At 44.9% G+C, this 19,910-nt stretch overlaps 1 protein-coding gene across 1 annotated transcript in view; it reads left to right on the forward strand.

Moving 5' to 3' along the window:
• LOC124615388 overlaps positions 1–19,910 on the forward strand; it is a 226,368-nt gene that overhangs the window by 125,701 nt on the left and 80,757 nt on the right. Inside the window, exon 3 of the mRNA XM_047143218.1 lies at positions 13,451–13,575. Within this exon, the coding sequence (XP_046999174.1) occupies positions 13,451–13,575 (125 nt within the window). The remainder of the gene's footprint in view (positions 1–13,450; positions 13,576–19,910) is intronic.

Here is a 19,910-nt window from a genome sequence, read left to right on the forward strand (position 1 = left end):
GATGGTGCTGGAAGCATCATAGTTTGTCATTGACTAAAAATGGCAAATGAATCGTATGTCAATGCCTAAAGTGTATGTTGGACATTAAACTGCACTACTCAGTGTGTGTGGGTGTACAGGCATGATGCTGTCAGTTATATAAGCCCATCCACCATGGCAAGGTCATATCACGTTGGATGGGAAAAATCTGTTTTTAGCCATTCTGAGACCAAAAACCGCATAAAAAGCATCAATCAAAGGCAGGTCAGATTAACAATTCATATTCTTGTGGAAAAAACCTCAATGAATTCTTCTCGGGTTATCAGCCCAGTGGTGGTGTTGTCTTGTCGCAACATTTCAGAGTTTCGTACCCATCATCTTTGCCAGAAGATGATTGGTACGAAACTCGTTGAAATGCTGCGACAAGACACCACCACCATTCAGCTGATTACCCGAGAATTCTTCAGTGGAGTAATGGGGAGCACACCACTATCTACACTCATGCTTATAAATTAAGGATAATGCTGATACATGGTGAAACAATGCTCTGTTGGGCAGTTTGTGGGTTTAAATCGCCTCGGGGTATGACCACGCAGTGCATTCGACCTGCGGTCATCGCACAATGGCACTGGCAGCAGCCCACATGTGCAGAGGTGTGTTGGTGCATGTCAGAGTACGGTGCAACGAGTAAGTGTGCAGACACTTTCAGATGTGCTAATGGTGACTGTGTGTTGAAAATGGCTCAAAGAACACATACAGATTAGGTTATGAGTGGTAGAATACTCGGTCGACTGGAGGCTGGTCAAACTCAGCAGGGCCGTCCATGTGCCACAAAGTGTGATCTCAAGATTATGGCAATGATTCCAGCAGACAGGAAATGTGTCCAGGCACTTTATTACAGGACGTCCAGTGTAAAACACCACAAGAAAACCAATAATTTTTCATCAGTGCCTGCAGACAGCCATGGAGTACTGCAGGTAGCCTTGCCCGAAGCCACGGGAACAGTTGTCTCTAGACACACAGTCTACAGATGACTGAACAGACATGGTTTATTCACTTGTAGACCTGCAAGGTGCATTCCACTGACCTCTGGTCACAGGAGAATCCGTAAAGCCTGGTGTCAAGAACACAGTACATGGTCATTGGACCAGTGGTCCCTGGTTATGTTCACAGATGAGTCCAGGTATAGTCTGAACAGTGATTCTAGCTGGGATTCCATCTGACATGAACCAGGAACCAGATACCAACCCGAAAGGGACCTGTATGGAGGTCATGGTTTGATGGTGTGGAGTGGGATTATGATTGGTGCACGTACACCCCTTCATCTCTTTCACAGAGGAACTGTAACAGGTCAGGTGTATTGGGACATCATTTTGCACCAGTATGTCCACCTTTCCATGGGTGCAGTGGGTCCCACCTTCCTCCTTATGGATAACAATGCACGGCCCCATGAAGCTGCCATCATGGAGGAGTACCTTGAAACAGAAGATATCAGGTGAATGGAGTGGCCTGCCTGTTCTCCAGACCTAAACCCAAGTGACACATCTTGGATGCTCTCGGTCAATGTATCACTGCATGTCTTCAAAGCCCTACAACACTTCAGGAGCTCAGACAGGCACTGGTGCAAGAATGCAGCTGCTCGACCACCTAATCCAGAGTATGCCAACCAATTGTGCAGTGGGATCATATACCATACTGATGTCTGGGTACATGCACAGGAAACAGTGGTGTTTTGTAGCACATGTGTTTTGGGATGATTTTCTCAACTTACCACCAATACCATGGACTTGCAGATCTGTGTCGTGTGTTCCCTATGTGCCTATGCTATTAGTGCCAGTTTTGTGTAGTGCCTTGTTGTGTGGCACCACATTCTGCAACTATCCTTAATTTATGAGCATGAATGTAGTATTTCCCCGGTTTGGAAACATCGTAGATCCAGGGCTGATGGCCCCCCCCTGCGGGTTCGGGGGTTAGAATAGGCCTGCGGTATTCCTGCCTGTCGTAAGAGGCGACTAAAAGGAGTCTCACATGTTTCGGCCTTAAGTGATGTTCCCCTCTCGGGTTTGACCTCCATCTTTCTAAATTTATCCGAAGAGCGAGCCAATTGGGGAAGGGCGCCTTACATGGTGCACTGTATCCGTCGTGCAATTAGACCTTTAGCCGGATTTCTCATCGTTGCAATGGTGTCCCGCTCGTTTTCGATCTCTTGGGCGAGGATACGTCCCTGGGTGCGATTACCACGCTGCACTCTGCAGTGTTTCTTTTAACTGCGACGACGACCTTGGACATTTTTGCACCTAAGATCCAGCACGGTAGCCAGTCCGTTGTGGTGGGGCCGCCATGTACCCTCTTGGTTGTAGCCCCCTGACAACACAGGGATCGCTCTACTGATGCCTGCGCCGTTAACTCCCCACGTATGCCAAGGAGTAGATGCCTATCCTCCTGGGGTATCGGGACTCCCGGCAACGGCCATCCTGCCAGGTGGCCTTTGCTGTGCCTGGGTGGCGCCCGTGGGGAGGGCCCTTGGTCGGAGTAGGTGGCATCAGGGCGGATGACTCGCAATGAAGCGTGGTACATCATCTCTCACTGGCGGCCAGCCGCCAGCAGTCTCTAAGCGTTCTCGGGCTCAATTTAATGCTTAGAAGTACGATCCGAAAACGTTCCCCTCCCTGGCCACGCCGTGGGAAGAGCGTAAGTCTCAGGATGGAGGTAACAGTTATTCGCCCCGATTCTTACTTTGCACGAGAGCTGATTGGGAGTCTTTTCTCTCCACAAAGCCTCAGTTCTTCGTCGAGCATTTAGAGGACAAGTTTGGGGAGGTGGAGGGCTTGTCTAAAATGCGCTCTGGGTCAGTACTGATACAAACGGCATCCTCCGCCCAGTCACGCAGGTTACTTGCTTGTGACAAGTTGGGGATGTTAACGTTACTATTACACCACATGAGAGTTTAAATATGGTCCAGGGTGTTATTTTCCATAGGGACCTCCTTTTGCAGTCTAATGACGAGCTGCGCGCCAACTTAGAAGGTAGAGGTGTTCATTTCGTCCGGCGCATTCATCGGGGTCCGAGGGACAATCGGGTTGCTACCGGTGCCTTCATCTTGGCCTTCGAGGGTGATACGTTACCGGAAAAGGTCAAGGTGATGGTCTACCGATGTGACATCAAGCCCTATATCCCTCTCCCGATGCGGTGCTTCAAGTGCTGGAAGTTCGGCCATATGTCTTCCCGCTGCACTTCCAGCCTCACATGTCGAGATTGCGGACGCCCATCTCATCCCGATACTCCATGTGACCCGCCTCCCATCTGCATCAACTGCGGGGAGCACCATTCACCTTGCTCGCCTGACTGCAAAGTCTTTCAGAAAGACCGCAAAATCATGGAATATAAGACCCTGGACCGGCTGACCTATACTGAGGCCAAAAGGAAATATGACAGACTCCATCCTGTGAGAATGACATCTTCTTATGCAGCTGCTACAACAACTGTGCTAGCCCCATCAGTTTCGAGACTTCCAGCCAGCTCGATAAGCAGTAAGACTCCTCCTGCCCCCTTGCCCGTGGGGGGCTCTACTCAACCGGTTGCTCCTGCACCACCTACCTCAGGAGCAACCTCCTCCCACCCGTCGGGGACGTCCGTCCCCGCTTCTCAGCCGGAGAAGCGTCTAACTTCTTCGGCTACTCTCGCCCGTAAGAGTTCCCTTGGGACCCTCCCTTCCCAGGGTTCCACCAGCGGGAAGGATGACGGCCACCAGTGGCATAAGTCCTCACCAGCAGCCGGGCGTAGGGCTTCACGATCCTCCTCTGTCCCGGAGACTGAATCGGTGAAGCCTTCCCAGCCGGTGAAACCCAAGGTTCAGCGAGAGAAGTCCAAGAGAAAGACCTCTAAGGCCAAAGAACTTGCGGTGGCACCAACCCCACCGCACCTTTCGCGCTCTGCGTCTGAGGATGAAGTCGAGATTCTAGCGTCCGCTGAGGACCTTGATCTCGCTGGTCCCTCAGACGCCATGGATGCCTCTCGTACGGGTACTGAATCGGTGGCAGTGAGTGAACAAGCAGCGTAAATTGCCTTCCCAGTCCTTTCACGCCTTTCTCAGCCACGGACAATATCATCCTCCAGTGGAACTGCGGCGGTTTTTTCCACCATCTAGCTGACCTCCAACAACTTATCAGCCTTCACCCTTTCTTCTGCATTGCTCTTCAGGAAACTTGGTTTCCATGGCTATCGGGATTATTATAAGAACCGGGCTGCTTATGAAAGGGTGTCTGGTGGCGTCTGCCTCTATGTCCTTCACACTCTGCACAGCGAGTCTGTCCCTCTCCAAACACCTTTAGAGGCTGTGGTTGTTCGGGTGTGGACACCACAGGCTGTTACTGTCTGCAGTCTTTACCTTCCACCAGATGGTGATGTCTCGCAGCATGTCCTGGCTGCGCTGATAGCCCAATTGCCGCCACCTTTCTTGCTATTGGGCGACTTCAACGCCCATTACCCTCTGTGGGGTGGGTCAGTGGCAACAGGTCGAGGTGCCATCGTTGAGCATTTATTGTCGCAGCTCGATCTCTCGATTTTAAATGATGGTGCCTTCACACACTTCAGTGTGGTGCATGGCACATACTCCGCCATTGACCTTTCAATCTGTAGCCCTAGCCTCTTACCGTCTGTCCACTGGAGTGTGCATGACGACCTGTGTGGTAGAGACCACCTTCCGATCTTTCTGTCGCTACCACAGCGTCACTCTTCTGGGCGCCCTAGCAGATGGGCTATGAATAAGGCTGACTGGGACTTGTTCTCCTCCACTGCCGCTCTTGAGCCTCTCTCTAACGACGACATTGATGCGTTGGTTCAATCGGTCACCACCGGCATCATTACTGCCGCCGAATCTGCCATTCCCCGCTCCTCTGGGTCCCCTCGGCGGCGGACTGTGCCTTGGTGGTCGCCTGAGATCGCTGCAACGATTACAGATCGCCGGCGGGCGCTACAGCGTCACAAGTGACATCCCTGCATTGAACACCTGATCACCTTCAAACGGCTGCGTGCGCGGGCCCGCCACCTTATCCGCCAAAGCAAGCAGGAGTGCTGAGAGCGGTACGTGTCCACCGCTGGCCTCCATGTCACTCCATCGTAGGTCTGGGCCAAGATTCGACGCGTCTACGGCTATCGGCCACCTGTCAGCGTCCCTGCGCTCTCACTGAATGGAGCAGTTTGTACTGACTCCAACATCATTGCAAACCACTTAGCAGAGCATTTTGCTATGAGTTCCGCTTCTGCGAATTACCCTAAGGCCTTCCGCTCCATTAAGGAGTGGATGGAACGTCGGAGCCTTTCGTTTCGCACCCACCATCCAGAATCGTACAATGTTCCATTCAGTGAGTGGGAATTCTGCAGTGCCCTTGCCGCTTGTCCTGATACCGCTCCTGGACCAGATAGCATCCACTGCCAGATGCTGAAACACCTCTCAGTGGACTGCCAGTGACGGCTCCTCGACCTTTACAACCGCATTTGGGTCGAGGGTGAGTTTCCGTCGCAGTGGTGGGCAAGTATCGTTATCCCCATTCTGAAACCAGGCAAGAACCCTTTGGAGGTGGACAGCTACCGCCCCATTAGCCTCATCAACGTTCTTTGCAAGCTTCTCGAACGGATGGTGAGCCGGCGCTTGACTTGGGTACTGGAGTCTCGGGGCCTTCTGGCTCCATCTCAGGGTGGCTTCCGTAAAGGCAACTCCGCCGCCTACACTCTGGTGAGCCTGGAGTCGGCCATCCGTACTGCCTTTGCCCGCCGTCAGCACATGGTCGCTGTCTTTTTCGACATGCGGAAGGCATACGATATGACATGGCGTGATCACATCCTTTCTACGCTTCATGGATGGGGTCTTCGGGGCCCTCTGCCGATCTTTATCAGAAATTTTCTGTCGTATCGTACCTTCCGCATGCAAGTCGCAGCCTCATATAGTTCCACCCACATCCAGGAGAATGGTGTGCCACAGGGTTCTGTTTTAAGTGTCTGCCTGTTTTTAATAGCCATTAACGGGCTCGCTGCGGCCGTGGGAAATTCTGTCTCTGCTTCCCTATATGCTGACGACTTCTGCCTTTATTACAGCTCTACTTGCATTGCAGCTGTTGAACGTCAGCTACAGGGTGCTATCCGCCAGGCGCAGTCTTGGGCTGTAGCTCATGGGTTCCAGTTTTTGGCAGCCAAGACCTGCGTAATGCATTTCTGCCGGCGACGCACTGTCCACCCGGAGCCGCGGCTTTATCTTGCCGGCGAACTTCTTTCAGTGGTGGAATCACACAGGTTTTTGGGGGTGGTTTTCGATGCCCGGTTGACTTGGCTGCCTCATATCCGGCAGCTTAAACAGGCATGTTGGCGGGATCTAAACGCTCTGAGATGCTTGAGCCACACCCGCTGGGGCGCCGACCGATTTACCCTGTTGCGGCTCTACCAGGCGTTAATCCAATCCCGTCTGGATTATGGGAGCCTGGCTTATGGCTCAGCATCCCCCTCTGCGTTGCGGGTGCTGAACCCAATACTACACAGCGGGATCCGACTTGCCACTGGTGCCTTCCGCACCAGCCCTGTGGACAGCATCCTTGTTGAGGCAGGTGTCCCTCCACTGCAGGTGCGACGCCAACAATTACTGGCTGCTTATGCTGCCCATGTTTTTAGCTTGCCTGGGCATCCAAATTACCGTGTCCTGTTCCCGCAGTCGGTCGTCCATCTGCCCGACCGTCGGCCCCGGTCGGGTTGTCCGATCGCCGTACGCGTCAAGGAGCTTCTCTGTGGGCTTGGGTTTTTCCCTGTTCCACCCCCTTTCCAGGCGCCTCTGCGTACACCCCCGTGGTGTGTTCCTCGCCCTTGCCTTCGGCTTGGCTTGGCACAGGGCTCGAAGGACTCAGTCCCTCCAGAGGCCTTCCGCCGCCGCTTTTATTCCATCCTGGCCACGTATCAGGGCTCTGGAATTGTTTACACCGACGGTTCGATGGTTGCTGGTCATGTCGGGTATGCGCTAACTCTAGGGGACCATTGCGAACAATGGTCCTTGGCGGCTGGCTGCAGCGTTTACACTGCTGAGCTAGTCGCCATCTTTCGAGCCCTAGAGTATATCCGCTCCTGCTCAGGTGAGTCCTTCGTTATCTGTAGCGATTCCCTGAGCGGTTTACGAGCTCTCGACCAGTGTTTTCCTCGTTCTCATCTGGTGATGGCTATCCATGAGTCCCTGCATACTCTTGCGCGTTGCGGCCGCTCTGTGGTCTTTGTGTGGACCCCCGGTCATGTCGGTATCCCGGGCAATTAACATGTTGACCGCCTGGCGAAAGAGGCCACGTGTAAGCCATCTCTGGATGTTGGCCTCCCAGAGACTGATTTGCGGGCAGTCCTCTGCCGAAAAGTTTTTGCGCTTTGGGACACTGAATGGCGCTATCAGATCACACCCAATAAACTCCGTGCCATTAAGGAGACGACGACTGTGTGGCGGTCATCCATGCGAGCCAACCGCAGGGACTCAGTCGTCCTTTGTCGGCTCCGCATTGGCCACTCCCGGCTAACACACAGTTATTTACTGCGCCGGGAGGACCCTCCTGCCTGTCGCTGCGGGGTGGCTTTGACAGTGGCCCACATTCTGTTGGCCTGCCCCCTTTTAGCTGTGGTCAGGCAGACATTTGCGCTGCCTGATACGCTCCCTGCCGTTTTATCTGATGACCCTGCTATGGCTGCCATAGTTTTATGTTTTATTAGGGCAGGGAGCTTTTATTCTTTAATCTGAGTGTTTCTGTTTTATTTTATTGTTTTGTGTTGATTCTGGCCTTTGGCCTACGGTTTTAAACTAAGTTTTAATGTGTTTTTGGTGGTTAGCTTTTCCATTTTTTTTATTCCTATGGTCGGCCAACCACCGTCACACTCCATCTGATTTTATTTCGCTTTGTCTGGTCCTTGTCTATGTTTCTTTTGTTCTGTGTCGTCTGTCTCCTATTCTGTTGAACATTTTTTATTCTCTGTGGGTATTTTTAGTATTTTGAAAAAAGGGACCGATGACCTCTGCAGTTTGGTCCCTTTAATCCTTAAACTAACCAACCAACCAGGGCTGATGCGCAGGCCAGTCAGAGTTATAGTGGGGAAGTGGATAGTCTCCACATGACCAGTATCTACATTTAGTGATTTTGCTGTTTCCTCTTCATTTACTGTTCTCACTTCAAATGAAAACGGATTTCTGTGGCCAGGTGCTATTAAATGAATTAAAATACATCCACATAATTATGGAGAGCTAAAATACATTGTTTGTTTCATATTTTACTTTCACCATTTTGACAGTCGAGCGTTAATTGGCTTGCAGAACAATGAAGTTATTTTTGTCGGTTTGCTAAAGAAATTTGGCTTTTATTAATCTTTTCTGCTGAGACAGTCAATTTATTTGAAACCGTGTTTAATTCCACGCAGTTGGCTAGTTTCAAATGTTTGCTGCATTTCAAGTGCACGTTTTCATCTTCTAGCATGTAAGGCATTATCCCATAATAAAGAACTAAACATGAAATAATACAGTATTGGTATTCCAACAAAATTATCATCCTGAAAAACACACTGAAAAGCTTGATATCAGGTTGAGGCCTACTTTATTGGGAATCTGGACATACGAATGTGCACTCTAAGTATACACTCTGTGCACATTTTGGTATTGCTCACGAAATTCTGATGCTCTTGGAGTATGTCTGATGTCTTGTTTCTTTTATGAAGTAATGCAAAATCTTTTAATGTTTCACATGTATGAAGATATGGGCTTCCTACGTCGTCATAGCTGTGAAAGCGAAGTGGCACCTGTTGGTTGTCTGTCTGTCTGTCTGTCTGTCTGGTGACTGCTGAAACAAACGTATTTGTAACAGGTCCCGGGAAAAATATTGTAAATGGCGGTTTGAAAAGTGTTACTTTAAAATTAAATTTCCTTTTACACATGTTGAACTATGTGCAAGAATGTACAGTGAATTTCTTAAATCACAGAGCATGTGACTCTCATTTAAAAATCAACTCTTTGATGATGAGCCATTTATGATTTTCAAGCCCAAAAGATGAGACATTTATATGTTGTTATTAAAATCTTCCTTGCACATTTGTGTGATATCTCTTAAAGTGTAACACGTGCAAAAAAAAACAGCATTATATGTGAAAGCTTAGCTTCTCTTGCAGCTTATTAACCTTGTAAACCTTAAACCTTTGGCCAATATTACATGTGAAAGCTTTGCTTTCCTTGTAGCAACACTATGTATATTAATTTATACCATTAACTCTTGCTGTTTGTGTGTTTGCACTACTCAACAGTGATGTTGCTATTGACTGACTACATCATCATGTGTCCTATGCTCTGAATATCCGCTGTCATCGGCTGGCGAGATCACTTGACATGAGCAATGACTGGCTTACAAAAGCGGACTGCAATCTCTAGTTCAATGCTTCTAAAAGTAACATGTGGTGTTTGGTGGAATTTGAATTTATACTTTTGTAATACGAAAATGTGCAGCGCATGGGTTGATGCACATCAAAGATCTTTCCACTAAAAGTTTATTTCCCTGATTTTCGGTTTCTAAAGTGCTGGGAAATTCTACACCCGTGTAGAAAACCATTACTATTCAAACAATTGATAAGCTTTACAGTTCTGAGGTAAAATATACTGTCACTTAACCTGGAAAGAGTTTGTTTTCACATGGGAGAAAGTGTATTTTTAACAGAAAAATATGGGAATTTTTTCCTTTTTCCACATATACACACTGCAACAGATGCCATACCTTTCTTCAATGTGTGTTATAGGATGAACATTTCTCAGTGTGTTCCTTTGTTTCTCCATAATCCAAACTGATATTACCTATGATCAGTTCTAAGAGTTGTTCCATCCTTTTGTAAATTTCTTTCGAACAGGGCTGGATGAAATGTTAAGGAGGGAGAAGCCTGCTTAAAATCTAAGAATGCTTTAAAAATCTTCTAGTATTCACACTGTTACATACCCTCTCTATGCTTGTGCATAGCATATTAATACCAGGTATAGTGTTTCGTGGAATAACAACTTAGTTCCTCAGCATGAGCCATGAGAATAATCACAGGACTTACTCACTGAGGAATTGAAATTGTTTTCTGAAGTTACATACAGAATTTTGTGTTAAACAGAAAAATCCACAGCTATTCACTACACACAGTATTTCCACAAAGAAATACATAAGCCATGCATGAAAAAAGTGCACTGCATCAGCCAAAAATTGGTTTTAGTGTTTGAGGAAATAAAATAAATTTTATTTTTTATTTTTTTGAAAGATGTATTAGTCATTAACTGTAAAAATTATTTTCACTATTGAAGTTTTGGTCTTAAGCCCATTATCAAGTGGTATAGTACAAAAGATTGTTCCTCAGAGCATGTCAAACTTTTGAAAAACCATCCAACATGTACACTCCACTGTACTGAACTTTTTAAAAATGTTGCTGTCATTAAGACAAATCCTAAACAATCATTGTTCTTGTAGACTTTTTATATTGTTGGAAGGCTCAAGATATGATGTGTGTATGTTGGAAGATTTTTGAAGTTTTACATGTGCTGAAGTACAGTCTTTTGTAGTAGAGTAGTAATGAAAATAATTTCTACTGTCAGTGGCGAATATAATATCTTTCAAAAAGTTCTACATGAATTTGAACCCCAGCTGTGATAAGTTAACTTACAAAATGTCAATTAGCAACAGTTTTCATAATACTGAACACGTGAATATTCAGGATTAAAAGTATAGCAACTTATGTTCTTAAATATTTTGAAAATAAGTTTTTCCAGAAATGTAATTGTACTTCTTTTACCAAGTGATTTGCTATTCCAACTGTGTCACATCATTTTTTACATAACAATATTTCATTAACTAACCTATAATTGTAAAATTGTTTCAGCTAATATTATCTATGATGAATCCTAAATAATTGGATATGAGATGTATGGAAGCTGAATTATTACTCTCCATAGACATGGATTGTGGAAATTCACTTGTCCTGTCATAGCTGTGTGGGAACAATTACAAACAATAAAACACTTTAGATCTTTATTAGTAGCACTTGCATACGTTTTTGGTACAAATGAAAGTACCCTTCCACTATGCAACAGTATTTCCAGAATGCAATAACAATATGAAAAAGATGGATTGCTACACACCACAAATGTGCAATGAAGAGACTGCTAAACATTTAAGCTTTGAGCAAAAAGTTCTTTTGAAATAAAAAATGTGCACAAGCATGCACACTCTTGTGTGTGCGGCCACTGGCTCTGTGCCCTGAGGCCAGACTGACTGTCAGATGTGATCAACCTGCTGGGGTCCTCTTCAGTTCAGAAAAGCTGGTACTGGTAGGAGGCAGTCACATGGTGCAGACACTGAAGCAGTCATTGAAGTAAACCACATGTTGGGCAGCCTGTTCAGCAACTGAGAGGTCCAGCCGTCTCTTTGCCACAGTCTGGCGGTGGTCATTCATGTGGACAGTCATTGTGCCCACATCAACAGCAGCACACTGGTTGCAGCTTGGTTTGTAGATCACATAGCTGCTTTCACATATAGCCCTGCCATTGATAGAGTAGGAGCTGCCTGTGATAGAGCTGTAGTAGATGGTAGTGAGTGGATATGCAGGACAGGCCTTCAGACTGAAATTACATTCCAAACTTAGTCCTGAAACAGATCTCGTGTGCTTTCTCTCTCTCGACACCGGCCACAAAGGAACACTTCTCTTAAGACTCAGTACCACCAGGTTGAGAGAAACTGGAACAAATTTGCCACCAGGCTTTAGACTACCTCTTATCATTCACTGAAATGAGGAATATTATGCCCACTCCTCCTAGGATGGTATTCCACCAGCCAACAAACCTATCCAGCATTTTTGTCCATTCCCACTCCCCCGTGGTCCTAACACCTTGCCTCATGGCTCGTATCCCTGCAATAGATCTGGATGCAAGACCTGTCCCATACATCCTTCCACTACCAGTTACTACTGTAGCCCCACTACCGAGTATGTACTCCAGTTAAACAGCTTCAGCCATTTGAACAGATTTGTGAGCCTGCAGGAAGCTGCATGGATATGTTGGATTCATTTGTGATTTGTGGAACATTCCCATGCCTGTAGCCTGTGTTCTGGCTGTCCACATACTACAGACCCATGTCAAGATTGACAAACTGTGCAAGTAGCAGTGGCTGGCTGATCATCATCGAGCAGTGAAATTCAGTCACATGTAGCACTTGTGACAGCATGTCTTTGCCACGCATAGCTACTCTAGTGTCATGAAAGAGTTGTCTAGAGGTGCTCTGTTGTTTTCAGTGTTTAGAGTAGATTTTGTCTCTGTCTGAGAGTGATCGATGTACGTGTTTGGTGCAGACCTGATGAGCTGCCTATTCCAGAGTGCATTCATCAATGACGAACAGGTCCCATCTCATCATCACTTACAACCAGTTAATTTGATTTTACAGGTTAAAGTAACCATTACCCATTCCATCGCAAAGGCTGTTATCCCTGTGCTATTGCTGTTTCTTCAACAGGAAGGTGTTTTGCTTTTTCAGCAGGACACTGTATGCCCAGGACACTGCATGGACAATTTATTAGAAAACCTCTCCTGTTTCGTTTGTTGGTCATCCCCTTCTCACGTAGAAACTGTACACATTACTATTTGTCCACCAATGTAACATTCTCACAATTATTGTCAAATCTTTCAAGATTCAGGCAAACAATCATGTAGGAATGGCTTTGGCAATCACTTTGATTGCCTCAGTGTCATAATTACTATATACCCAGTGATAAATTGAGCTGATTATAGATAAATTGTTTCAGAGCCACAACAAAAAAATTATATAGTACATCAGGCAATGGGATCCAGGGTAATAACTAAGTACACACTGCTGACAAAGATACTTGAGATTTGCTGCATTGTGCTGTTCCCTAAAGGATATTAGCTCATACTTGAGTCAGATCCTTGTTCATTGATAAAAATGCTTGGAACTGATGGAAAAAAGGTGCAGATAGTGAAATAAGTTGTTCAGTTGTGACTCTTTTGTTGCAAAGGTATAATATAGTGCTATTGATAAGCCTTCAAATAATTGTCTTATCATCCATGGCTTTATATTTTGCCAAGATTTTCCCAATTTCAATACACCACTTTTTAATAGAATTAGTTTTATGCCCTAATAAATTGATAGCAGTGAACTTGCGGAGCTGTTTTGCCTTCTAGGGGCATTAAGAAAACTGCAGTGGATCATCATCATCATTATTATGGTATATTGACTCCAATCTACAGCATTAGACTGGAGATTTTTGTGCTGAATTGGCATTCTCATACATATTTTACTTTAATGATCAGCCAACCTTGGAAATCTGCTATTCTTGTGCTATTATTTTCTGTTTTTATGCTCATTTTTTGTGTCTATATGCCAAAAATCCAGAAAGGACCAATGGGCTTATCTTTCTTCTAACTAAAGTTTCTCTCTTTCAGATTGTAACAACTCTTTAACAATTGCTGGCGATGAATTATCAGTTGTAACTCTTCCTCAGTATTCACCTTGTGGAGTGGAATCAGCTTGTGAATGGAATATTTATCTGAAGAAAATGGAAAGGAAGGTATTTTCTGCAACAGTAATGTTTCAAGGCACAGGCAGTGCAACACATTCTCTATTGTAAAGTGAAACTCAGTGAAAAGTTCATTCAAAATGTTAAGCTGAATGAGAATGATGAATTACATACTATGCAGCAATTTGGGCAGTTCTCTTGTAGATATTTAGTTTATTGTATTTGTGCTGAAACTACTGCTAGCTGGAACTGATAAAACATCAGATTTTTTCTTCTAAAGCTGTTGTTTTCAAAGGAAAACTAGTTTAACTAACATTCTTCATAAAATGTTTGTTGTAGATTAGGATATAACAGAAGTATTTAAGGAACTGTGTGAAAAATTTGAATCATTTTGTGAAAACTTGAACATGAATACAATGTTCAATTATGCATGGATTTTATCTTACCTGGGGCTTGAAGTTACTATTAATCTAGTGCAGTGAATGCACACTAAAAACTTACTTGCAGAAGACTAAGTTGCTTTAGTCATAATTAAAATTCATAAATTTGCTTGAGATAGACAATGGAAAATCCACAATGAAATGTCACTATTAAGGAAGGGATAGATTGCTACTCGCCATATAGTGAAGATGTTGAGTTGCAGACAGGCTCAACAAAGAAACTACTATATATATATATATATATATATATATATATATATATATATATATATATATATATATATATATATATATATATATATATATATAAAAAAAACAAAGATGAGGTGACTTACCGAACAAAAGCGCTGGCAGGTCGATAGACACACAAACAAACACAAACATACACACAAAATTCAAGCTTTCGCAACAAACTGTTGCCTCATCAGGAAAGAGGGAAGGAGAGGGGAAGACGAAAGGAAGTGGGTTTTAAGGGAGAGGGTAAGGAGTCATTCCAATCCCGGGAGCGGAAAGACTTACCTTAGGGGGAAAAAAAGGACAGGTATACACTCGCACACACGCACATATCCATCCACACATACAGACACAAGCAGACATATATATATATATATATATATAAAAAAATCACATACACAGACAGGCATCAAATGACAGCAGCAACAACTGAATTTCACTGTGTTGGAACCTCTCCACTTTCAGTGCTGCTGCCACATGGATTCTGTATTCTCTGCCACATACTTGCTTGCATTCACTGTAGCTGTATGGTGTAAAAGCATGCGGGCTGCTTTACCACGTTACCTTTACCACGTTACCTTTACCACGTTACCTTTACCACGTTACCTTTACCACGTTACCTTTACCACGTTACCTTTACCACGTTACCTTTACCACGTTACCTTTACCACGTTACCTTTACCACGTTACCTTTACCACGTTACCTTTACCACGTTACCTTTACCACGTTACCTTTACCACGTTACCTTTACCACGTTACCTTTACCACGTTACCTTTACCACGTTACCTTTACCACGTTACCTTTACCACGTTACCTTTACCACGTTACCTTTACCACGTTACCTTTACCACGTTACCTTTACCACGTTACCTTTACCACGTTACCTTTACCACGTTACCTTTACCACGTTACCTTTACCACACTGGCTTACATGAAAGTGTTGTCACAGAGTTTAAGCAGACCAAAGTGCATGGATTAAATTTCCCAGTAAATATGACAGATGTTTCGTATAAAAAAAAACTCTTTTATTGGCAGTGTCATTTGTTACAGGTGTGATGATGATCCTGCAAAATGTTTCAGCTTTCTTAATGTACCATACATACACTGCTAGCTGTGTATCCTTTCTGTAAACATTTATGAAAATATTTTAGCTTTGCAGATGATTGTTAACCTAATAACTGAATTTTGTTGGTGCATTAGGACTGTAAGAAATATGTTCTACTATAAACATCTTTTCCTCTCTCTTTGCCATCAACTGCAATTTTAGTAAAATTGTAAAATGTCATCAGTATGTTCACTGACAGTGATTTAAAAGGAAAATTATGGCTGCTTTGATAGTTACTAATTTCAAGAACTCACTTTCTGTATTTTCCTTGTTTTATCAGTTTCTTATTTTCCTCTCATTTTCCCCAATTTTTTCTCTTTCTCTTGTACTGCATCCTTCATGTTGCATTTTACTGTATTTAATGTGTAGCTTCATCATTCGATAGCAGCTTACAGCAGCTTCTGATTTATACATACTAAGACAAATAATTTAGTTACGTTGAAATAGAAAATGTTAATAACTGTTTCAATTCTGCCTGTCTGCAACTCGATATGTCTTCTTTATGGTAAGTAGCAATCTGGCTTTTCCTACATTGTTGATTTTCCTACCTAGAGTTTCCATTTGTTGATCTTTCCCAAATGTGTTTCTTCGATCTTACAACCCTGTGACATTTTCCTTCACTACTCTTTTCATTGCCCATTCTTTCTCTCCTTTTCTGTGTTTATTCACCACCTTCCAAAAGCCCCCTTCTACTTCTGAGCTACACTGTATCATAGTTCGTCTGTGCACAACAGACTTTGTGACTATGTGGATTGTTGTTGCAACATCTAACTGACTGTCCGATTTTTTCCCTCTGATAGTTGTGTGTTTTCTATTCATCCAACTTCACCCATCGTCCTGATGTACCTGAGCATTGTTTCCCACACCTGTCCATGCTGCATGAACTTTCAATCCTCGACCTCATCGTTCCTTTTTACACACATTTCTGCACCTTTTTAACATATCTGTGTGTGTTTTTACATGGTTTCATGAATTTGTGCATACGGTTGCATATCTGTGTGTGTTTTTGCGCGTCTGTGCACTTATGCAGCTCCTCTCTTAATCATTAACACCTATTTTGCCCAGTGCTGCATCATTCCTATTTCCTTGATGCCATTCCTGCTACAATGGACACTTACTTTATCTTTCTGCACCAGTTCAGAAAAATACACCTTTCTCTGGCTAAAACCTAGTCCCACATACTGTTTTTCAATTGCTGCCTAAACTATGGAATCCCTCCAAATAGCCTAACTGTAAACATTTCTGGATCCCACTCCTCCTTTCACAATGCACTTCACCTTTTCAGATTCCGCCAGTCCCTGAACCTAACAAACCTGGTACTGCAAAAACATCTCCATGGCACAGGCATCCCAGAACCACCTCTTCTTCCTCTACAAGATATTGGTACTCTGCAATACCTACTCTAGACATCACATCTCAGAAATAGAATCCCTTGCTCTCCAGCACCTGGAGGAGCATTCAAGGCACCATCTCGGTAAGTCATCTAACTTGCTGATATCATACCACCTCCTCAGGGCACCCCCTACCCAGCCCCTATCATACCCAGTGTTCCTCCTCGTCGACTCCTTGTAGTAGCTACACCCTGCGTAGCTGACCTTCCCAACTTGCCACATCTCCAAAACTCCCGACCAACTCTCCATCAAATCCAGAGCCAAAACATTCCCTTGACAATGTTTACCTTTCTGCCAAAACCCTCAGCTTCACATAAGTTTCTTATTCAAAGGATTCACCTTTAGCCCTACACCCAAATTTAACCATGCTGGACTTGCCAAGGACCTACTCTACTTCTAGCTTCTTTGCCACCAATTCCTCCAACCAAAACCACCCTAATTTCAACACTGAAACCTGCCTCTTCCGCTTCTTACTACCATCCAACTGTGATCCTAGTCCCTCCCATCTAACCACCTGCTGGTCACCTTCCAGGAATTCTGTACCTCCAACTTAGCCTCACCATCCATCCCCAGGTCCCTTCCTCAGAATATCAACCTTCCAGTAGAAGAAAGAAGAGCCATACACAACCTCAAAACAAATCTTGATGTAATCATTCTACTTGCAGACAAAGGCTCCACAACTGTTGTCATGGACTGCAGAAGGCCTTCACCAATTATGACTCCTCTATCTATAAACCCCTATCAAAATGATCCCAACCCCGAAGTACAACAAACTCCAACCCATGCTTAAAGACTTAGGTCCTTCCCAGAACCTCACCTGAATCTTTCCTGCCTCACCCCTATGAATACTGCACACCAAACTTCATGTTCCCCAAAATCCACAACTCCAACAATCCTAGATGTGCCATTGTGGCTGGTTATTATGCCCCCACTGAAAGAATTTCAGCCCTCATTGACAAACACATCCAACCAATTGCCTGTAATCTAGCCTCCTATGTCAGACATCAACCACTTTCTTCACTGACTCCCTACCATCCCCACCTCTTTACCTCATGGATTCCTACTCATCAATGTTGACACCACCTCCCTATACAACATCCCTCCTGCCCATGGTCTTACCACTATTGAACACTACCTTTCCCAATGTCCTTCAGACTGCAAGCCCGGTATCTCCTTCCTCACAGACCTTACTAACTTTAGGATAAAAAACTACTTTTCATTTGAAGGGATAGTATATAAACAAATCTGTGACACTGCCATGAGACCCACATGGCATCATTCTATACCAACCTTGTTATGAGCCATGTAGAGGAGACCTTCCTAGCCTCTCAAAACAGACGCCTAATCTGGTTCAACTTAACTGATGATATGTTCATGATCTAGACTAAGAGCCCAGATACCCTCTCTTTGTTCCTTCGCAACCTCAATACCTTCTCTCCCATCTGCTTCATGTGGTACTCGTCAGCAGTGTGCCACCTTCCTTGGCTCCATCTGGACCTCTGACCACATTAAATCCAACCAACCAACCACCAACAGCACATACATTTCAACAACTGTCATCTCTTTCACTCCAAAAATGTTGCCCATAGAACCTGGCCACCCAGGGATGGTGTATCTGCTGTGACAAAACTCCCTTACTCAGTATGTTGAGGGTCTCACCTAAGCCTTCAGTCTGGTACTAACCCCCCAGACCTAGTCTGGAAACAGATCTCCTGTGCTATTTCCCCTCACACCTCCAATCCTCCCACTTCCCTCAAGAACCAGCCACAAAGTAGTGTGGCAAAGAGCAAATTTGAGCACCCTGTGCCATAATATGCAGCTGATTTCAATGGCACCTGATTTCAATGGCTGCTTCATTACCTGAGCCATCTGGATCCTGCCCTCCACCACCAGCTTTCCTGAACTGCTCCGATGGGAATTACCCTTAAAACACATTCTCCGGTCCTATAATTATCCTGGCCTGAATCTATGGCAGCATACTGTCCCCATACCCTCCATCCAACAGTTTCCACTCTGTCTGTCCTATCATCTCTTCCCCATTCATCTTCCACCCTGTTTATCTGTAGCTGCCAATGCATCTGCTGGCTTTCCCCACTCTTTTCCACAGCGTTCGCCTCTCTCCCTGTGTGTGTGTGTGTGTGTGTGTGTGTGTGTGTGTGTGTGTTACTGATGAAGGCTATGGCTGAAAGCTTTATGTAAGTTCTTTAAATGTGCCTGTCTTACACGCTTACTTCATGTATGGATGGTGTTTGAGTGGCATGGGTTAATAGGTACTGAAGGACAGGAACTAGTGAAGGTTGAGGCTGGGGAGGGGGATTCTGGAAATGGAGGATATGTTAAAAGGAGTGTTGCCAACTGGACAGTTCAGAAAAGCTGGTGTTTGTGGGAAGAATCCAAATGACAGTCATTGAACTAAAGCATATAGTGTTTGCTGGTATTTTTTGCAAGTTGGTGGCCCAGCTGTCACTTCACCATTTTGATGGTGACAGCTCCAACCCCTATGCAGCATTCTACTCGGGCAAGACCACACTAACAAAGTATGTTGGTAGACCACATGGCTGCTTTCACAGGTGGCACTGCACTTCCTGTATTAGATGATGCCTGTGACAGAACTGGTTTAAGTGGTAGTAGGATGTATGGGACTAGTTTGGCATCTTTTTATGTTGTAGGGAGATGAGCCATGGGGCAGAGGTGGAATAGGGATACACAAGGATATTGTGTGGGTTGGATGGGTGGTGGTATACCACTGTGGGAGTGGTAGGGAGGATAGTGATCCAGGGTCATTAATATTAGTGATTCAGCTGCTACAGTCTTGGGTGGTAGTCAAGAGGAAAGCCTCCTCTGTGCCCAGTCAGTAGGTGACTGGGGAGACAAGATAAGAGGATTTGGCAATCTACTTCTGGACAAGGTGGTGAGAGTAATTTTGGTCTGTGAAGGCCTGTGACTCACTTGGAATGTTTGGGAGGGGACAGCTTATCACTACAGATGTCCAAACCATGGGTGACTAGGCTGTTTGGAAAGGACTTCATGATGTGAAATTGGTTGGAAATGTTGGTGGAGGTACTGTTGGAGGTTGGTAGGTTTGGATGGAGGTACTGTTGTAGCCATCCTTGAGGTGGTAAAAACAGAGGAGGGTGGCTTGTTAAGCTAAGAAAGAAGAGGTGAATCAAATGTTGGAGATGATGTTGAAGTTCTGGAGGAATGTAGACTGGGT

Source organism: Schistocerca americana, chromosome 1 (genome assembly GCF_021461395.2).
Source record: "Schistocerca americana isolate TAMUIC-IGC-003095 chromosome 1, iqSchAmer2.1, whole genome shotgun sequence".
NCBI lineage: Eukaryota > Metazoa > Arthropoda > Insecta > Orthoptera > Acrididae > Schistocerca > Schistocerca americana.